Source organism: Erithacus rubecula (assembly GCF_903797595.1).
Source record: "Erithacus rubecula genome assembly, chromosome: 14".
Lineage (NCBI taxonomy): Eukaryota > Metazoa > Chordata > Aves > Passeriformes > Muscicapidae > Erithacus > Erithacus rubecula.
In genome coordinates this window covers 13,138,331-13,157,225 of record NC_136666.1, presented here as the reverse complement: position 1 = coordinate 13,157,225, position 18,895 = coordinate 13,138,331, and the positions used below count along the sequence as shown (strand labels likewise).

Here is an 18,895-nt window from a genome sequence, read left to right as displayed (position 1 = left end):
AAATCAGATTCCTACAACAGATGGTCTGTTTAGTCTATCTTAGGTCAATTCAGGAAGAGTTCTACTTTAGTAAGACTTCTTTTTTCCTGCTATATATAGTTTTGTTATAACAAGATTAAAATAAAAACCCCAGATGTTTAATGTATAAAGTTACATTGTCTAGTTTGACAGAAAGTGTGTCTGCTCCTCAGCATCTGCACTTGGTATTAATTTGTCTCCTGGCCTCACTGCACAGTTGAGCAGTAAGTCAATGTATAATCAGTGTGTAGGCTGGGAGTAGATGGTATATTTTTAATTTAAATCCACCTTCCCTTTTTTCCAGGTGTAGCTTCTACCCACGAAGTGCTTCTAGCAGGGATTAGTCAAGTTTGCATATACAACATATAGAGCTACCTATGGGTGATACATTTCAGTGGCAATGGAGAGGGGGAAGTTTGCCATGAGATGTCAACAGTGGCTATAGGGTATGGAGGTATAAATATTATTAACAGACCACCAGGTATAATCTGCTGATGATTTGGACTGGCTCCTTTTCTGCTTTCAAAGCCAGCTGGCACAGAAGGTGGCTGCACCTGGCTCCTGGAGGAACATTGATTTCACACAGGTGAGGCCAACCCAGTCAGCAGAGCAGTGCCTGCTGTAGCAATTAAGGATCAGCACAGCCCAGGTGATGCTGGAGGAATCAATCTGAGATGAATTCTGGGAGATGAGAATGGATTGTGAAAGTGATCTGATACCATGGGATACACACATGGGGTGCACTTCATCTCATGGCTTAATGCAATCTGTGGGTTTTTGACTTGCTGCAGATTGGAAGATAAGAATATTCTACTATGTTTTTAAATTTTTTTTCAGCTGTCTTTACGAGTCTTTGCAACTGAACTGTCTGCATTTACACCTTGGAAAGCAATGTTTGTGTTAAAAATCACCTGCAGTGTCCTCATCAATGAGTGAGGTGCAGTTGGCAAAAGCTGCTTGGCTGATGTTGGGATGGGGCAATCTACACAGGTATTAACTCAGGGAATTATATCCTCCAGAACCATTGGAGGCTTTATCTGAGAGTCTATCAGTGTTAAAATGAGATGGAGTTAAGGACCAAGTTTTGGAAAAGGTTATTCTGTCTGCTCACATGGAATGAGTCAGGTTTGGTGTAAAAAATGGTTGTTTACTTGGCTGAGCTAAGCTTTGAATTGCTGTGCATTGTCTCAGTGCCATAGGAACCTGGGGTTGAAGGAAAATTATATCAATGACCTAATCCATTCCTTTCTCTGAGATCAGGCTAGAAGAGATAGTTGTCTGATCTGTTCCTAAAGACCAACATTCCTTCTCAGTGGTTGCAATTCTAATTTTCCTGATGTCAGGGTGAATTTCCCTGGCTGCAAACATTCTGAGTGCCCCTTGTTGTCTTTCCATAGACATTGATTCCTCTGTGCATTAACAGGATTCAGCATTCTTCCAGAATGTGTGTGTGGAAAATGTTGTCTTGCCATGATTTCATTTCTAGATTAAATAAACTGATCTTGAGAAGTGAGAGAATGAAAATGGCATTAGCCATTGTAGCTGTTTACTAGGAAGTTTTCAACCAGTGTTTCTACAGGCAAGGTGGCTGTCAGAGCTCTATTAAGGGAAAGCTGTGTTTTGGCTGATTTTGGAGTTTGTTGTATTTCAGGCCAGATTGCATCTGGCTTTGCAGAATTTGAGGATTAGTGCCAGGTTACCAGACCTCGTCACCTTTGAACAGGATTTATTGTTTCTTCCACTAAGGCACTGCCTGAGATGAAGCAGCATAGGGCAGATGGTTTTGAAGCACAAATTCACACTCCAGGAAGCCAGTTTCCTGCAGGGAAGTCTTAACAGACAGGACTGGAAAATGTCCATATTCCTTGGCCTGTACACAAGCCAGCTTGGCAGCAAGCACCTCTTGAGAAGATCATTGTGTAGGTGGGTTATATATGTGAAGTCCACACAAACTCTATGTGCAAGAGCTGAAACTTGGGCTGTAAAGAAAGCAGTGGCTCTGTGTGCAGTGGGAATACTCACTGTGCCCTGCAGCAGGCTTCCATGGGTGATGGAGTGTCACACCATGGTGTGTGAAAAAGGCCATGGAAGAAAACCTGTGTCCAACCACTTGATCAGGATCTTTTCTTGTGCTTGAACCCACCCTGCAAAGACTTGTATCAAAGAATATACCAGCAGTTATCAGCAGCTGAGTTCTGCCAAACCCTTTCTGGTACGTTCTCTTTGGGTGAATGGCTTTCCTTATTTCAGTAAGAACACATTAAAGGGAAAAGCAAAACAAAGTAACACAGGATAACTTCAAATCGTGGGGTCTATTTTGATTCCAAACATATTTTCATTGCCAGAAAGCTAAACAGTTAGAATCAGAAACAACTGGAAAAATGGAGGAGAAAAATGTGCATTCTCTTTAGCCCAATTGCTAAAAATATGAATTTTCTACTTTTGTTTGTAACATTGCTTTGTCTTATGATATGCAGTAGCACTACTTATTGAAAAAAATTATTTGAGCCAACTGTTTAATGTGACAAAAAGTCAAGTTTGTTTAAGATAAAGTAGTGTAAAAACTGCAGCCTTTTTCACAAAAAAGCTTCTGAACATCCTTATTGAATGCATATGTATCTTTCACATTTAAGATGATGTGTGAACTGCAAAAGTGCAGATTTTTTGCTCTGATAGGGAAGCCCTCTGATAATATATCTCTAAAATTACCATGAGGGCCCCTGCCTTGCATTGATATCAGTATTTACATGCTTTTCATAAAGCATCTCGGAGTTCTTACTGCACAAATGAAAGACATTAATTTCACCTCACCTAAAAATAGTGAAGGCAAAACCAGACAAAGACAACCAGGAATGGGAGGAGACATAGATACAACTGAAAGACTTGCTTAAGGCTGTCATTAAGATCCTGCTGACAGCTCAGTACTTTATCCACCAGATTTTGAAAAGTTATCATATGGGAGGTTGCACAAAGAAATTAGCCTAGTATCTTTACAGTGTCCTTAAATCTGCAGTTTTATTTACTTTGAAATTCAGGAAGGTGTTATTTAATGGAAATCAAAAGTTGCAAAGTGTATTTTGAAAGATATACAGATGACAGATGCTTTTTATAACATACTAAAGTGGTTTAATATTAATACAGCATTACAAGTACACAAAGCTAACTGGGATGTCACACAAAGAAAGAATTCCTGCCACTGTAGTTTTAGTTTTGTTTGGGGTTTTTTGGTTTTGTTATGTTTTGTGGATTTTTTTAATGTATGTATTTGGGGTTCTTTTTATGAGGGAAAAACTTATTTGGATATTTTCTTTCCATCTTTTTTTCCAAATAAGCATGTGAAAACATGGCAAAGCTTCTTAAATACTGCTATTCTCTGTTACTCTGCATGTCTGTCTCTCAGTACTGTTAGAACATCTCTGAATTACATAAACCCCAAATCAGCATTCCATCTGTTGAAATCTGACACATCCATGCACATCCCAGTCTCCTTCCTAAACCCTTTCAGTGCAGCCATCTAACATTTCCTCTGTGATGTCTGCTCTACCTAAATAACTGTGCTACTGCAGCATCAGTCCCCTGCTCTCAATGGCTCAGGCAGCACTGTCCCTGGATTCATTTTTGTTTGCTATAGACAAGCTTCTGGTTCCCCTTTGTCATCGTGGAATTTGTGTGTCTGTGAGCCCAAGTGAAAGTAACTTTAAATGCCAATTTTGTGTGTTTGGGTTCATATTAACTTTTTTAGGAAAAAAAAAAAAAAAAAAAAAAAAAAAGGGGGAAAAAAGAAAAAATCAAGTAAAAGCAGCTAGTCCAACTCTTACCACAATCAAGATCTAAAAAGAAGTTGCAGCAGGTCTGGATGCAGGTTTTTCCCCTTAGCAGCAGCACTATGCTCCCCCAGGGATGCAGTTTCCTGGCCATGGTGCTCCCTGGGCAGCTCTGGGGGCACAGACTGCTCTATCCTCACTGTGATAATGATGGCACAATCATGCCCTGTAGCATTCTTTCTTCCCCAGAGCTGTTATTCCACACTGTGCATCTCAAGAGTTGTGGAGGCTACACCTTCTCTGGCTTATCAGGTTGTGACATTTGTTAAAAATATTTAAAGCTGAGTGTTACCTACTGATGTGTGTACACCTCCCAGTGATGGTAACAGGGAATGATGATTAGTAGGGTGAAAAATGTGAAGCCACATGATAAATTACTTCCACTCTGCACAATACTGTTCTCTTTACTAGGTGTTTCTGATGTTCTGTATGTTCCTGTGAAGGAAATAACTTTTTTATTGTTTATCTTTCTGTCTCCCTGGGGATGGTGTTAACAAACCTACTGAAGTCTGTGAGTTGAAAGTCTTCAGCTTTTCTTCTATATATAGCATTTCCTTACTTAGAGAAAATATTTTTGTCCACTTTACATATGTATGAAAAAGCTTAGTTATATTCAATCCCATGCTGTTTGTATAAAAAATGTTTTCAACTGAAAAAAATGATAATTTCAAACCAAATTGATTCAAGTAGATAGCTGTAAACTTGTCCAGCAACAAAATTACTGTGAGCTTTATGATCTCATATGTATTTTTATCACTTTATCATGGTAAAGAAACCACATTGCTTTAAAAGCAAGCTAAGTACTTATTTAAAGATTTGTTTTCAATCTCTTTAATGGCATATGAGCAGAATTTGTATTTTAGTCAATGATGAAGTGACTAAGCATAGGCCTTAACTTTCCCTAAAATAATCCCCATTAAGAAGTGTAACTACTGCTTCAGTGCCTGTAAAAAAGAGGAAAGAAGTGAAGTATTCCAGAATTGGCTGTTTAACATAATGGCACACATGCTATCTGAATTCCATCAGACAAGGCTATGAGAAAAAGGAATTATAAATATAGAAAAGCTTATTCAGTGACAAGTATATAATTATTTTTTAAACAACCTCTTGCAGCCTGCATGGGTTATTTGGAATGTTTAGTCATGCTTTATTTTGGTGCTCAGCCAGAGGTATTTCACGTGCACACTTCTGCTTGTCATTGACTGCAGTAACCTCAAGGAAATTAAATTCTGTTATATGAAAATATGGAAAGCATTGAATAATCTCTCCCCCACCATCGCCCTAAATTCTCTTCCTACACAACACTTTCCTCTTCTTCAGTGCTACTCTGGCTGTTGCCAAGGCACCACTTCCCTGGCAGGGTTCAAGGTAAACACACAGAGCTCCCAGCAGTGCAGGAGGCACTGGGACTCATCCTCCTGGTGGATGGGCAGGTGCAGACACAGCTCTGGGGAATTTCAGGGATATTCTGGCTGTGGGCCATGCAGTGGGAGAATCCTGCTGCACTGTACCATGCAGACAGGGCAGGGCTGAGCTGTGCTGTCCCTGCCTGCTGGCCAGGGCTGTGTCCCCTGCCTGCTGGCCAGGGCTGTGTCCCCTCTGCTGTCCTGGCTGCTCACACACAGGAGCTGCTGGCCAAGGATGTGGGAGGTGCCTTGGACAGAGCCAGCAATCCAGAGACAGATGCTATGGTGGCAAATGGGGACCCTGTTTCTGGGAGCCTTGTTTCTCTTCCCCAGTGATGGAAGAGGAAACCTGAGTGTCAGGGTGGCTCCTGACCCTTCAAAGGGCAGAATGAGCCCAATTTTAGTTTGATTCAGCTCGGGCCAGTCAGCAGCAGAGTGGAAGGGTGGATGCAGGCACTGTGCTGGTGTCTGGTGAGTTTGTACCTATCTGGCAAATCCTGTGCATCAGCCCTGAAGCCTCCCTCAGTGCATTTCTGTGCTGTCATCCTTGCTTCATTGGCAGAAGAAAATTGAGACTATCTTGTCCCAAGTGAAGAAGAGTTTAGTTTGTAGAAACATCTTTTGCCTTCACTGGCTTTTCACAGCTGTTTAAAGTTTCTGATTGTTTTCTAGAGGCAATTTCTGTGAATTCTCTTGTAATATTTTTAAATGAAAGTATATTGTCACTTTTTTACAAATATGTATTTGTGACTTGTGTGAGGGAGATCTTTATGCTGTGAGTCAACACAGCACTCTGCAAAATGGCAAGGCTCTGATTCCTTTACTCCTTGTAGTTAAGCTGTATCACCAGAAAGCAGTGTCCTCCCCTGACCTCATTTGATCAGTGACAGTCACAGACTGCTGTGTCTGGTGACAGATGCAATTCTCCCCTGGATCTGCTATTCAAGCCCAATGATTTGAACTTAGAGGGGTGAGGATCTACTGTTCCTTCAAGGAGTTGTTTGTTCAGGAATGCATTCTGGAGATAGCTGGGAAGCCCTTGTTACCTGTGAAGATGCTATCGTGTTCTTACTTTCTGGCAAATATTGCATCTACCTGTTTCAGTGTTTCCAAATCAAATTAACTTTCCTGATCCCACTTGGAAGCCCACTGTCTGTATTTTTTGTTTGCCAGAGGAGGCAGCTTAGTTCCTGTTTCTAGAACCTTTAATTACAATGCCAAGTCAATATCTTACTTCCATCAATTCCCCCTTTCTTTAAATATAATCTAACAGCATTTACTCCCTTTTTTTAGTGGTAGAAATCACAAACCCCAGAGCATTTGAGAAGAGATGAGTTGAGGAAGAAGAATCAGATCAATACTGGAAGAATTGAGGCTTGAGGAGAACAGCATATTGGCTGGGGCACAGAGAAGTGAGAGATCAGTTAAATGCTAGAAAGATGTGGGTATCTGGAGAATTAACACAAATTGTAAGATATTGGTATTATAAGATATGAGGATGGATAGGAAAAGAGAGAATTCAAAAGTATTCTAGAGGTTAGAAGATGGATAATATAGCCACAATCTGGGTACCTGCCTGGTGGCAAAAGTAGTCAAAGTGAGGGAGCAAGGAGACTTTAGACCTTCCTTGCCCTCTGCATGTGCCTTTTCTCAAAGCAGGAGTTTCAGCCTGTCCTCCCAGGGTGCAGTGACACTCTGATGGAGTGTCATCCTGATGGAGTGGAAACATCCATTTATACCAGCACAAGTATGTGGCAACAAAGCATTGGCTATTTTCTGCTGCTCCCAGCTAGACTTTCAAACACCTAGCACAAAGTAAAATCAACAAGTTCAGGAGAAAATTGTGCAGAAGTCAATGATACCAACTAGTTAAGAGCCCTAGCTCACAGTTTGGTTTCAGAACTAGAGGAGATATCCTGGTCTGGAGGATAAACAGATGCAGCTGATTAACAACTAAGCATTGGGACTGCTCTAAGCCCTCCAGCATCTGATTTAATCGAAACTGAAGTTAAATCATGGAATTGTGGAAAACATTGGTATTCATCTGTCCTTAAGACAATCTGTTCTTGGCTTTCCATCAGTTCTGTATGATTTCTGTAAGGGGAAGTGCTCTACAGAGAAATGCCAGTGGTGACTGTTTTGGATGAGTGTACAGGTCTGGGGGTTCTCAGAGCTTGTTTTCCATTCTTGTTGCTTTTGCGTTCGGTTGTGGGTCTTTGTTTTGGGGGAGAGGAAGGGACAGGACTGCAGGCAAGAGTCAACTCTCAGCTATATCTGCCCCAAGGATGCAAAGTGTCACATCCTTCCTTCTTATGCAGGATAATCTGATACTGACCTTTAAGAACTGGTATAGAAATAGACTCTTAAAACAAATGCAGATAAGAGAGAAGCCAGAGAACCCTCAGCTGAGGTCAGGTTAGATTCATACAACAGAAGCTGGTTTCTGATGCAGGTGAGGTTTAATCACCCAACAGAAACTTCCTTAGTTATACAGAGATATATATGGGTGTATTTAAAGAGCACCAGTTAGTCCAAGGGGATAGGAAGGGGACATACTGACACTGCACAAAGTTTGTGCAAGTGGTTTTCACAAATACTAAGGCTTGGACTTTTTATCCCATTCTTGAATCGCAATTCAAGTCAATATTTTTCCTCACCAATTCTTTATCGCTTTCTAATTAATCTAGTATCTGTGCATCATAATGACTGCACTGATTACTTTTGTATCTACTAGTAAACATTCTTCCTAAGATGATTAATAATGTATAAAAATAGTGAGGTACCAACTATAACTTGCTTTGAAGTGAACATGAAGGTCACTCTTGATACCTTTAGCCTACTTTCTTCTCACTTCTGGGAGTTAGAGGGAAATGATGCACAAAAACACAAAGTTAAAATTAAATGCAAGTAAACAAAAGCTACAGACATTCACCTGGCATAACATTATATAGCACAGAGCTTTTGTTGAAAAAAATCATCTGAAAGATGTTATCTTAATTAAATAAAATAAAAATACCCCTGACTTTGAAAAGTTTAAGAAACTTGTACTTGTTTGACCTGCATCTGTCAGTGACCATCTAAACTATAGGCTCTAAAAGTAAATGGAAAACTATTTGGAAAGGAAACACTAAGACAATAATAGCGTTAATATATTTCTTCAAAGAGAAAGAAAGAAATAAAGAATTTAGTTTTTCCTGCAACACAACTACTTGGATAAACAAAGTTAATGCCAGGAATGAGAGGGTGATAAGTGAGGTATTATGCTAACTTTTGCTACTAGTGTTTCAGTGGATTACCTTTCATATTAAATTAGCACTAGTAAGAAGACCTAAGAGAATGTCTCCATGGTGAAGTGTTTGTTTCATAGATGGCTTAATCTTCCTGCCCTATTTTGTATTGTTATATCAACAGATGTCAGCCAAAATCTACACCTGTACAGAGGGACTGGTCAGTCTGTTCCTCTGCAGGAAGGCTGAACAGAGCCAACTGCTAAAACTTGACATAAACCAGCATCTGTACCAAGGAGGGATTAGTGACCACTGAAAAGACATCAAAGTGCCTCTTGCTCTTTTTCAGCCTTTTCTGTTAAAGATTGCCTTAAAGAGCAGAAAAACTCACTGGCTACCAGCCCATATCTGAGCTCAGCTTGGCTTCTCAAGATGATGTCTGAGGCTTGGGTCTAAAGTTGCAGCTATTGCAGCAAGCCTCAGCCTCCCATGAATCTCCTCCAGCTGCACTTGTCAGCCCATGAAATGGCCTCCCCTAATGGAACTGGCAGAGAGATTTCTGCAGGCAAACAGCAAATGATACACTTTTAATTGGGCAAGGCTCCAAACCCAGGTCTCAGCCCAGGGAAGCTGCCCTGAGAGGGGTCCCCAAGCAGTCCAGCAGCCTGGACAGCCTGGAGCAGGCATCAGAGCCACAGCACCAGTGAGGAACCCCTGCACCCTGCTCTGACCACAGGCTCTGGTCTGCAAATAAACCAGGACAGAACCTTTTGTCCATGCATTGTACTGCCATCTGGATACAGCCTGAATTCATTCCCACACTCCAAATGTTGTTTAATTCATACTGGCCACTGTTATCCTCTGTCTCATGCCAGGACATTCAGTGGGAGGCTATCTGGCATGGGCTGAAACATTGCCAGGAAGTGTATTAATAGATAAACAGATTAGAGGATTGTGTACCACTGCTTGGGCTCACAGCCAGGTCCTGCTTAGTTTACCAGATAAAACAGAGAGGTCTCCTAGAAAGTTACAGGGTTCTCCTACTGTCACCCTAAGGTTGATGCTGTGAGTAGAATGCAAGTACCAGAGGCTTCTCAGACAGGCAAGGTCTTAATTAAAACTCTCATCTGGCCTAGTGTTGTCCTTTTTACCTGGGATTTATAGCTTGATTGCTCTGTTGCCAGCTAAATAAGATGACTTACTCTTCCCACCATGACTTTTTAGTCTTTGCTTTAGAGGAGATGAAAGGCTAAAAGATTTATTTCTTCAAAGGGGAAAGTGTGAGTTTTTTGAGGCAGTGCAGTCATTGTTTTGTACAGCTCATTCCTTACTGCCAAAATATCACTTTAAATAGAACTCAGTCTCATCCCAGACCTTTGGCAAGGCAGAATGGAATGGCCAATAATTGCTGTGTGGCAGCAATTGCTTCATATTACTACTTATGAATTTAATATGCCATCATAAATTCCTTGTCCATACCCACATATTAGAGTGGAGGCTTCCTGCTCACTGTCTGCTAGCAGCACCAAAATCTCAGGTGGGGGAACAGCTTGGTCATGATCTTGCACAAGCAGGTGAGCTTGGGCTTCTATCCAGTGCTTCATGAAGTTCATATTTCCACTTGATTTTAAGAACAGAACCCTGAACAAATTGACTTGTTCAACTAAATTATTGTTTGTCCAAGGTGTCCAGTCAATATGACAAAAGTGGGATTATTTATGGTCTTTACTATCCTTACAGTGTGGTTAGAATTTTTTCCCTTTAAAGTTTTTACTCTATTTTTTTTCCCTGCTGGACAAAGCTCCTTGACTGACATCTGCTGTGCTAATGAGGGGTCTGTATGCAAATCAGCAGCCCAGGTGATTCCTGGAGGGAACACTAGAAGAAAATTCACCCAGCCAGGTTCTTGGCTCTCATCCTTGCCCCAACTGCTGCTGCCTGCTCATCCCAAAGCATCTCTTGCCCACTCTCTTGGCAGAGAGACCTGGGCCTGTGCTTGCCTCAGTTTGCAGTGTGATCCAGAAATCCCTGTAACAGTTTGGTGCACAGGTCCCATGCCATGTTAGCTCATGTCTGTTGTCTGTCCATCCTTTTTTCAATTAGCTTTGTTTTTCAGTAGAAAGTTTAGTAGAAAGTAGAAAGTTTCAGTAGAAAGTTTATTAGACAGTTACTAGAAAGAACTTAATAAAAATATTTTGCTTTTAAAATATTTTTCTAATTTTCATATCTAGAACATGTTATCTACTACATCTCCTGGCTTGTCTGAAGTCTGATAAAAATTATTGTTCATCTGATTTTGACCTTTCTATGTAGAATCAAAACCAAGGCTTTGGTACACCAAACCCCTCCTTCTTCACACAAGTGTTCTTTGGGGCAAAGGATGTATTTTTCAAATTCCTACTTGCACTATACATCACAAGCATGTTACTGATGACTCAATAATTCTTAAATGTCTTCATTATGCTTTCTAATCTGTTTTGTATTTACAAGAATATATTAACTCTTGAATAGCATTTAACTTTGCAAAACAGTGATTAAAATATGTAACAGGCTTCAAAGATTAACATCAAAATACAACAGACAGTTCACATAACATGATAACTAACATGGAGAAAAAATTACTTGCTGAGCACTGCAAATCAAATAATGCTACAGCTCTAGAAAAATTATTCATGTCTGTAGAGGCCATTTTACACCAGTAAATAATCTTTAAATCCATTGGATTTTTTATGAAGTATATATTTACTGTCCAGGGAAAAGCTCAGATAATTTATCAAGTAAGTTTAAATGCATTAACATTTTTGTGCTAAGAGTTCCAGGGTATGATCTTGCCTCTGTTGAAGATGTACTGAAGTCATAATCAGGCTCCCACTGCCCTTAAGGATACAAGCCTGGTGATAAGGTGGCCTTCACTTTGTTATCCTTGTCATTATACAAAGTTGTAGGCTTCACACTGTCAATTCTTAAAAAAACAAAATCCCAAAAAAACAGAACTCCTGTCACCAGTTCAGAGCTCTACTTGGCGTACAAGCTGCTCTTCCCTAGGCCAAATGCCTTTTGAATTCTGTCAAAAGGAAAGGAAACCCAGAGAAGGGACCAGCAACAGTTTATACTCCACAGTATTTAAACTCCATGAGTACAATCTGTATTGTTTCAGAGACCATACAGGCAGCTTAGCCTCTGGTTATCATATGTTGCTAGTGTGACAGAACAGTTCCATTAAAACAAGCATGAAAATCCATGTTGTGACTTAGTGGCTTAAAGGCTTAAATCAGGGCACATAAAAGCTACATGGCCAAATTCCTGCCTGTTTCAGCCAGGAAACCCTAGGACAAGGCACACCTAATGAAGGCCTCACACCTTTTTTCTTCTATATGCAGAATTTCCAAACCCACTGCGAAATCATTTCTGTTGGTGATGACCTGAATTTTTGTGAAATGTTACTCTGAAAGATGACATGGAAGATCATTCTTTCATGTAGCAGGATGACTATGAAAGAGCTGAGGAAAAGGACACCATTACTCTATTGAAAAGGGCTTTTTAAAAACCCAACCTCTCAATAGGTGGATGTCAAAAAATGAGCACAATGCTCTATTTTAAGATTACCTGTTCAGTTCTCAAAAGCTCTTCTGTAGGACAAGAAAAAGAATGTGACTAGTCACCTCTACAGTAAAACTAGAAATTTCACTAGCTAGTAAACATGTAACTTCTTTTATACCACAATATATAATTTTTTCAGAATCAAGAAGACCTGTCAAATGTTCTTAATAGGAGACTGTCTCATGAGTAACCTTTTTTGAAAACCAAAGCTTTCTGACCCTACAGACATCACAAGGACAAAGCAGTAATAGCTGGGCGTGGGAGACTTATGGGAGCCAAGGCTGTGGAGCTGAATGTTGTTAGAGGTGTGGTGGTTTTTGCTGTTTGTTTGCTTTAAAGTACAGCTAACATCTTGCACTGCTCACATATAAGGAGCTTTTTGTTTGCACCAAAGGAACATGAAGATGCTATTGTGACAGCATATTTGGAATAAATATAGAAAAAGTATTTCTGCCTCCTTTGAGACTCAAGTTTTAAGTGGGCTATTAAAGCAGATGAGGCTGCTGGGATCTTGGAGCAAGATTCCAGCTGGTTCTTGGAAGCCACGTGTGTTTGCAGATGGTGGGGGTGCACTAGGTAGCCTCCTGCACACCCATGTGAGTCCAGCATTGGCGGGGTGCCCCTCCACTGGGACACAACTAAAGGCTGGGAGAGCATTGCACGACTAGTGCAATCCCTGAAATGGGCTGTGCTTTAACATCTGTGTTGCATCAGCATCGTGGAGCCCTGGAGATAAAGCAAACTGCATCCCACTGGGCTGGAACAATCAGCCAGCCTCAGCAGTGGGCAGTGGCTGCAGGGAGCTCGGGCTGTGCCAGCTGAAACCCGGGCAAGTGTCAGGACTGGTAATGAGCAGAGACAGCTAAACACTGGGGCTGCTGTCAACTTCAGGGCAAAACTCTAGCTGTACTAAAATCAGAGCTCAAAATCAAAGCACCAACAGGACTTCACCCAGCATTTCCCTGCAAGCCACTGTGCGTGCCCCATGAGCTGTGGGTCACTGGGATGGGTGAGGTGTGCACCTCCCTGAGCCAGGGGGTGGCTGAATCCCCCTGCAGCCCCTCGGCTGCTGTGCCTGCAGCACTGACTGACAGCCTGAACACCCACAGACACAGAGCCTGCACTGTACATATGGCAGAGTACAGAAAAAAGACCAAAGGAAATCTAGAAAAAAAAAAATCTGTTTTTTTGGAAGATTATGGGGGATACAAAGAGCAAGTAATTCTGTAGTGAAGAAAAAAAAAAATAATTGCAGCCAAGTAAGACAAAACATTTAAGTTTCTCTCTATTCCAATTTTATTATGCTGCATAGGCATCTGCCATGTATGGCCAGAATACCAGATTTTTCTTCTCTTAAATAGGACAAAGAAGGAACAGAAAAGAGGAAAGGAGACTGATGAACATCAACTCTTGGCAGCTAGCAAGTGATGACATCAAAAGCACTTATGGCAATCTCTAAGCATGGTTATTTTAAATCTATTTAAAAGACAATCCTATTCAAAACAGGAGTAAATTGTTGGCAGGAGCTCTATTATATTAATTTGTTTATAAATGTAATGTTTGTAAGTTGCTCTTCATGCATGGCTTGGAAGATTTGTTTGGATGAAAAATTACAACTGTTGGTGGTCTTTACAAGTAAGCTCAGCCTAACAGAGCTCTGTGAATATGAGGAGCTCTGTGACCTGTTGCTGGCTTTCTTTAATTCTCAAGTAAGAAAATATAGAGTAAGATATCAAGAGTAAATACCTGTAGTACTTAAAACTGAATTAGATTTAAGATTATGCTATAAAATGTTCTGCTGGGAGACCAGGCAACACATTTATATTATGATTTCCTATGGTCCTTTATCACTGCTGTATTAATAGGACAGGTGAACTATTTCACAAAATATTTGGTGCTTTTCTGCCGTTGTAGTTTTGTTTGGTGTTCAAATAATTGTTTTTGGGGATGCAGGAGGGTGTTAGCTGGGGTGAAGCACTTGTCCAAACTGGACAGGTTATGGTGAAAAGATTTCTCTCAAAGATCTAATAACATAACATGGCAACTTTATATTTGGATTTATTACAGTCACTGGGACTATTTCAGGCATCATTCCAAATGCACTTACTTGCATCTGATGCCAGTTAAATGGCTTCAGAGAAAGATGGCTATGACTTCCACTGTGGGAAGCTGGAGGTCAAACAGGTTCCTCCTGCACCTGGTGTCTGACAGCCCAGCATCTGCCACGTGCCAGCCGTGTGTGTGACACTCCTGCAGCTCGATCATCTGTGTGTGTGACACTCCTGCAGCTTGATCATCTGTGTGTGTGACACTCCTGCAGCTCAGTGCTGTGTGTGTGACACTCCTGCAGCTCAGTGCTGTGTGTGACACTCCTGCAGCTCAGTGCTCTGTGTGACACTCCTGCAGCTCAGTGCTGTGTGTGTGTGACACTCCTGCAGCTCGATCCTCTGTGTGTGTGACACTCCTGCAGCTCAGTCCTGTGTGTGTGTGACACTCCTGCAGCTCAGTGCTGTGTGTGACATCCCTGCAACACAGCCCTGTGTGTGTGTGACACTCCTGCAACACAGTCCTGCGTGTGTGTGTGACACTCCTGCAGCTCAGTGCTGTGTGTGACATCCCTGCAACACAGCCCTGTGTGTGTGTGACACTCCTGCAACACAGTCCTGCGTGTGTGTGTGACACTCCTGCAGCTCAGTGCTGTGTGTGACATCCCTGCAACACAGTCCTGTGTGTGTGTGTTACAGTCCTGCAGCCCAATCCTGTCTGTGTATGTGACACCCCTGCAGCTCAGTACCGTGTGACACATTGTGTGTGACACCTGTGACAGCCCTGCAGCCCAGCCCTGTCTGTGTGTGTGACAGCCCTGCAGCCCAGTCTGTGTGTGACAGCCCTGCAGCCCAGTCTGTGTGTGACAGCCCTGCAGCCCAGCCCTGTCTGTGTGACAGCCCTGCAGCCCTGCCTGTGTGTGTGACAGCCCTGCAGCTCGCTGTGCTGCGGGCAGGGTGACAGGTGACAGCCCCGCTGACCCAAGGGCCGGACACCCTGAGGTGTGGCCGAGAGGTGACAGCGCATCCCTGCGCCACGTGCTGCGCTGGTAGAACGATCCCACCTCTGTGTGTTTCACACAAGTTTGTTGTCCCCGCTTTTACCATGTGCGCCTTTGACTGTGGCACATCAACCATCGTTTGTTTCGCAAAGAGACAAGAACGTGAAGGTTTGGAAAAGGCAGGAGAGGTTTTCATTTTTTTTTTTTTTCCTTCTGTCTCATCCAAGAACTATGTGGGTTGCAGCAAGCAGCCAGCATGGTTCCTGGTGACAAGTTTAGACTTGAACACAAAAGCCCAGCACCCGGGGGCTCTGCGTGCCCGCCCGGAGCGCGTCTCCCCTCCCGTCCGTGCGCCAGGCGCGGTGCTCCTGGAGCGGCAGCGGAGCAGCCACGGCCAAAGCCGCGAAAACTTTGCAGCCTCTGGGTATCAAGCTTGCGCCAGCACTGCGAGCTAAGCAGCCGTCACTTCGCAGCCCTTGAGGGCAGCTCTCCCGCACCCCGAGCCCGCGGGCTCCGTCCCGAGAGCCGCCGGAGCGGGGCCGGTGCTCGGCTCTGCCCTGTGCCCTCAGCCTGGCAGCGCTGCCCGGAGCTGCCTCACAGCGCGGAGACCCGACAGCAGCGCACGGGAAGGGAAGGGACGGGACCCGAGCCCGGACTCAGCGCCCGCCCGCCGCGCAGCCGCCGCTCACCTGCGGGCGAGACCAGCTCGCCTTCGCTGAGCTCCGCGGAGTCCGAGTCCATGCTGAGGGGCCGGGGGGCAGCTCGGGCCGCCTGGCAGGAGCAGAGCCCGGAGCGGCGGAGCTGCCTTGTGCGCGCTCGCAGCCCGGCTGGGTCCGCGCCACCACATGCGGCCACCTCGCCGAGTGCCATTGGCTGCGGGCGGAGCGGCGGGGCGGAGCGGGGGAGCGGCCCCAGCCCGGCTCTGTCACACGGGCCGGGCTGCCCGGGCACGGCAGCGAGACCCTCACCCGGGCCGGGCTGCCCGGGCACGGCAGCGGGTCCCTCACACGGGATGGGTGCCTGGGCCCAGCCTCTCCCTCTCCTCCTCTCCCTCACGCAGGTTGGGTGCCCGGGCCCAGCCCCACACGGCTCGGGACGCTGCCTTGAGCAGCGATACCGACATGACAGTCCTGTACACTGCCATCGCATCGCCCGCTTGTCGCTCTCCTTGTGGTCATCTCCCCTGAGCTTCAGCATTGTGTCTTTCCAGCGGCTCTGTCTCTTTAGTAAGTGTGTTCAAGAAGTAGAAGAGAGTAGGCCAATGGGGAAGTGCCAGTTCTTGTTGGGTATTAGTGCCCAGAAGAAAAATAAAGGTCTGAATTCTCTTGCTTCCTGACTGCATGTTTTTCTGTGGAAGACAGTATCATTGGATTGTTTTGAAGTGAAAAATTTACAAGTTAGGTTTGTCAGGCTTTGCTTCTATCCTACAAGCTTCTACAGTCATGGGCCATCCCTTAATCCAGAGCTTGAGGTCACTTCTTCAGCCCTGAGGTTGGACAGATTTTCCCTTTGCTTTTATTCTTTTACACCCTTGTTGCAGGAAAAAGCCACGTATGGATGCTGCTTTCAGGCTGCATATTGCAAATTTTCTATTGCATTAAATCAAGTTTGACACTCTTGACAAGTGTGAAGACTTTTTCTTAACATAGAGCATGAGATTAAAAAAAAAAAAAAAAGTCTTTCTTTTAACTCAAAGGGCCCTGTTGAATTCTTTCCAGTGATGGCTTATCCTGTGCAATGCTACAATACTAAAAATGAAGCCAGTTTGGCTTATGTTCTAAGGTTGCTTCCCTGCCTTCAATCCAGGTTGAGTCTGACAAGAGAAAAGACCTCAAACTTTCTGACCCAGAATGCACAGGTTGCTATGGTCAGTTTAGACACAAAACCCTTCAACCTCTGGAGTGAAAAGTTAGTTCTCAAGTAATTTGGGACATTGCTGTCATAACCTGAGCCCATAGTATTAAGACACTTATGGGTTTTATTCCATGAAAAGAAATTCTGACTTTTGTTTGTAGATAGTTTCATTAAATTTAAAATGACATTCCAAGTACTGTTGAATATAATCTCATAAATTAGTATAATGTATGGAAAAACGTCTACACTAAACAAACATCTAAAAAAAAAAAAATCTAAAAAAAAGTCTAAACCAAAGTGATTCTAGGATTCTGTAGTGAAAAACCAATTTGGCTGCAGAATATGTGAGGAATCTACAATCCTGATATAAACAACGTAGCAACAGAAACAACGTAGCAACAGAAAAGTCCCAATATTAAATTACGGAAATAATCCCAGATACCGCGCCAAGCATAGAATCTGAGAGCTGAAATGATTGTAGTTTATCTCTCATTCTCTTTTTGTTATTGTTGTTCTTGTTTGCACTTAAGATTGTCAAAAGCAACCTAAATCACCTCCCCAAAAAGGGCACAGTTTAGTAGGAAGAGCAAGTTTGTATTTGAGTACAATTAATTAATTTTGTGGACTGTCTTCAATTGCTAGAAACTAATGATAATTTCTAACCTGGACGAATTCTGACTATTGAATGGCAATGGCTGTAATCAGATAAGCAAAGGAACATGGTGTTTTTTTGAAGGGATGTGTCCAGCAGAACCCTTCCAGCTCCCTCAGTGACAAAGGGGGCTGCCTTCACAGTGAATTTCGGGTCATGGATGGGGCTGATACAATGCAGCTGTGGATGCCTCTCCAAGGTGTGTTCTAGGCACTGGCCCTACCCTATTTTCTGTGTGGGATTTTTTCTTTTCTGAGTGTATAGCCTTTGCTATAATTGGAATGAAATGTTAAGCTCTTGAATAGTCCTACTTCTCTGCCACTGATCATGGCTCAGTTAGTAGAAGGAAAAGTTACTTTTCATGATCCTCTGAAAGACGAAAGTCTTAGCATGGAATACTTGAAAGGAAAAACCAAGCCCCACGTACTTCAAGTCCTGTCAGTTTCTTTATCCTTGTGCAACCACACTAATAAATATAATGATGGAAATGGTATAACTTAATCAATATTGTATTGTCATGCTTGTGATTATATACATTGGTTATTCTCATTACTCTGCTGGAATTACTTGCTACTTGACAGTAAATTCTGCCTCAAGATTACTTTTCCTTTTTATTACTGCTAACCATAAAGCAGTTAGAAAAGTTTTCAGCTGTAACAGAATGAGCATATTGTTTCATTTCAAAACATATGGTTGGAATTCAGGGCTTTTTTCCCTCTCAATGTTCTCTGCCCAGCGCAGTCCTTGGTTTAATATGTGACCTGGAAAATTCCATATGCTTAGAGCTCTGAACTCCATAGTTTCCACTCATTACAATACTGGTGCAGAGAAAAGCACAAAAAGTTTATTAACAGCAATACAAGCACTTATCTAGATGCCTGTTAAATGAAACTCCACATGGAGAAAGTTGACATTTCATGATTTATTTTTTGCATTTGGTACAAATAGTGCAATTACATATTCATTGTTATAAACTGAATCTCTGTGACTGTAGCTCTGCAACTGCTTCCTTTATACCTCCCTAAAGATTGGGATGTTCAGAATCTGGAATGTTTTTCTCAAGGGTCAGTTAATATATTTATCTATAAATCTCTACATATAGGATGTAGCAGGGGAGCTGGTTACGTTGGAACTGCCCCATATAATCCCAGTTATATGATGCTGCATCTCCGTGTGGCTCCTCCATTCACATTTTGGCTGCATCTGGTCTTGATCTTCATTCCATATGGAACTCAGCTGAAACCCTCCTCTGCCCACTCATTGTGTGC

At 42.8% G+C, this 18,895-nt stretch overlaps 1 protein-coding gene across 1 annotated transcript in view; it reads right to left on the bottom strand.

Moving 5' to 3' along the window:
- The window catches only part of TNFAIP8L3 (TNF alpha induced protein 8 like 3), a 44,522-nt gene extending 28,546 nt beyond the window's left edge, over nucleotides 1-15,976 (bottom strand). Inside the window, exon 1 of the mRNA XM_079318021.1 lies at nucleotides 15,811-15,976. Within this exon, the coding sequence (XP_079174147.1) occupies nucleotides 15,811-15,862 (52 nt within the window). The 5' untranslated portion in view covers nucleotides 15,863-15,976. The remainder of the gene's footprint in view (nucleotides 1-15,810) is intronic.
- Nucleotides 15,977-18,895: the final 2,919 nt, after the last annotated feature.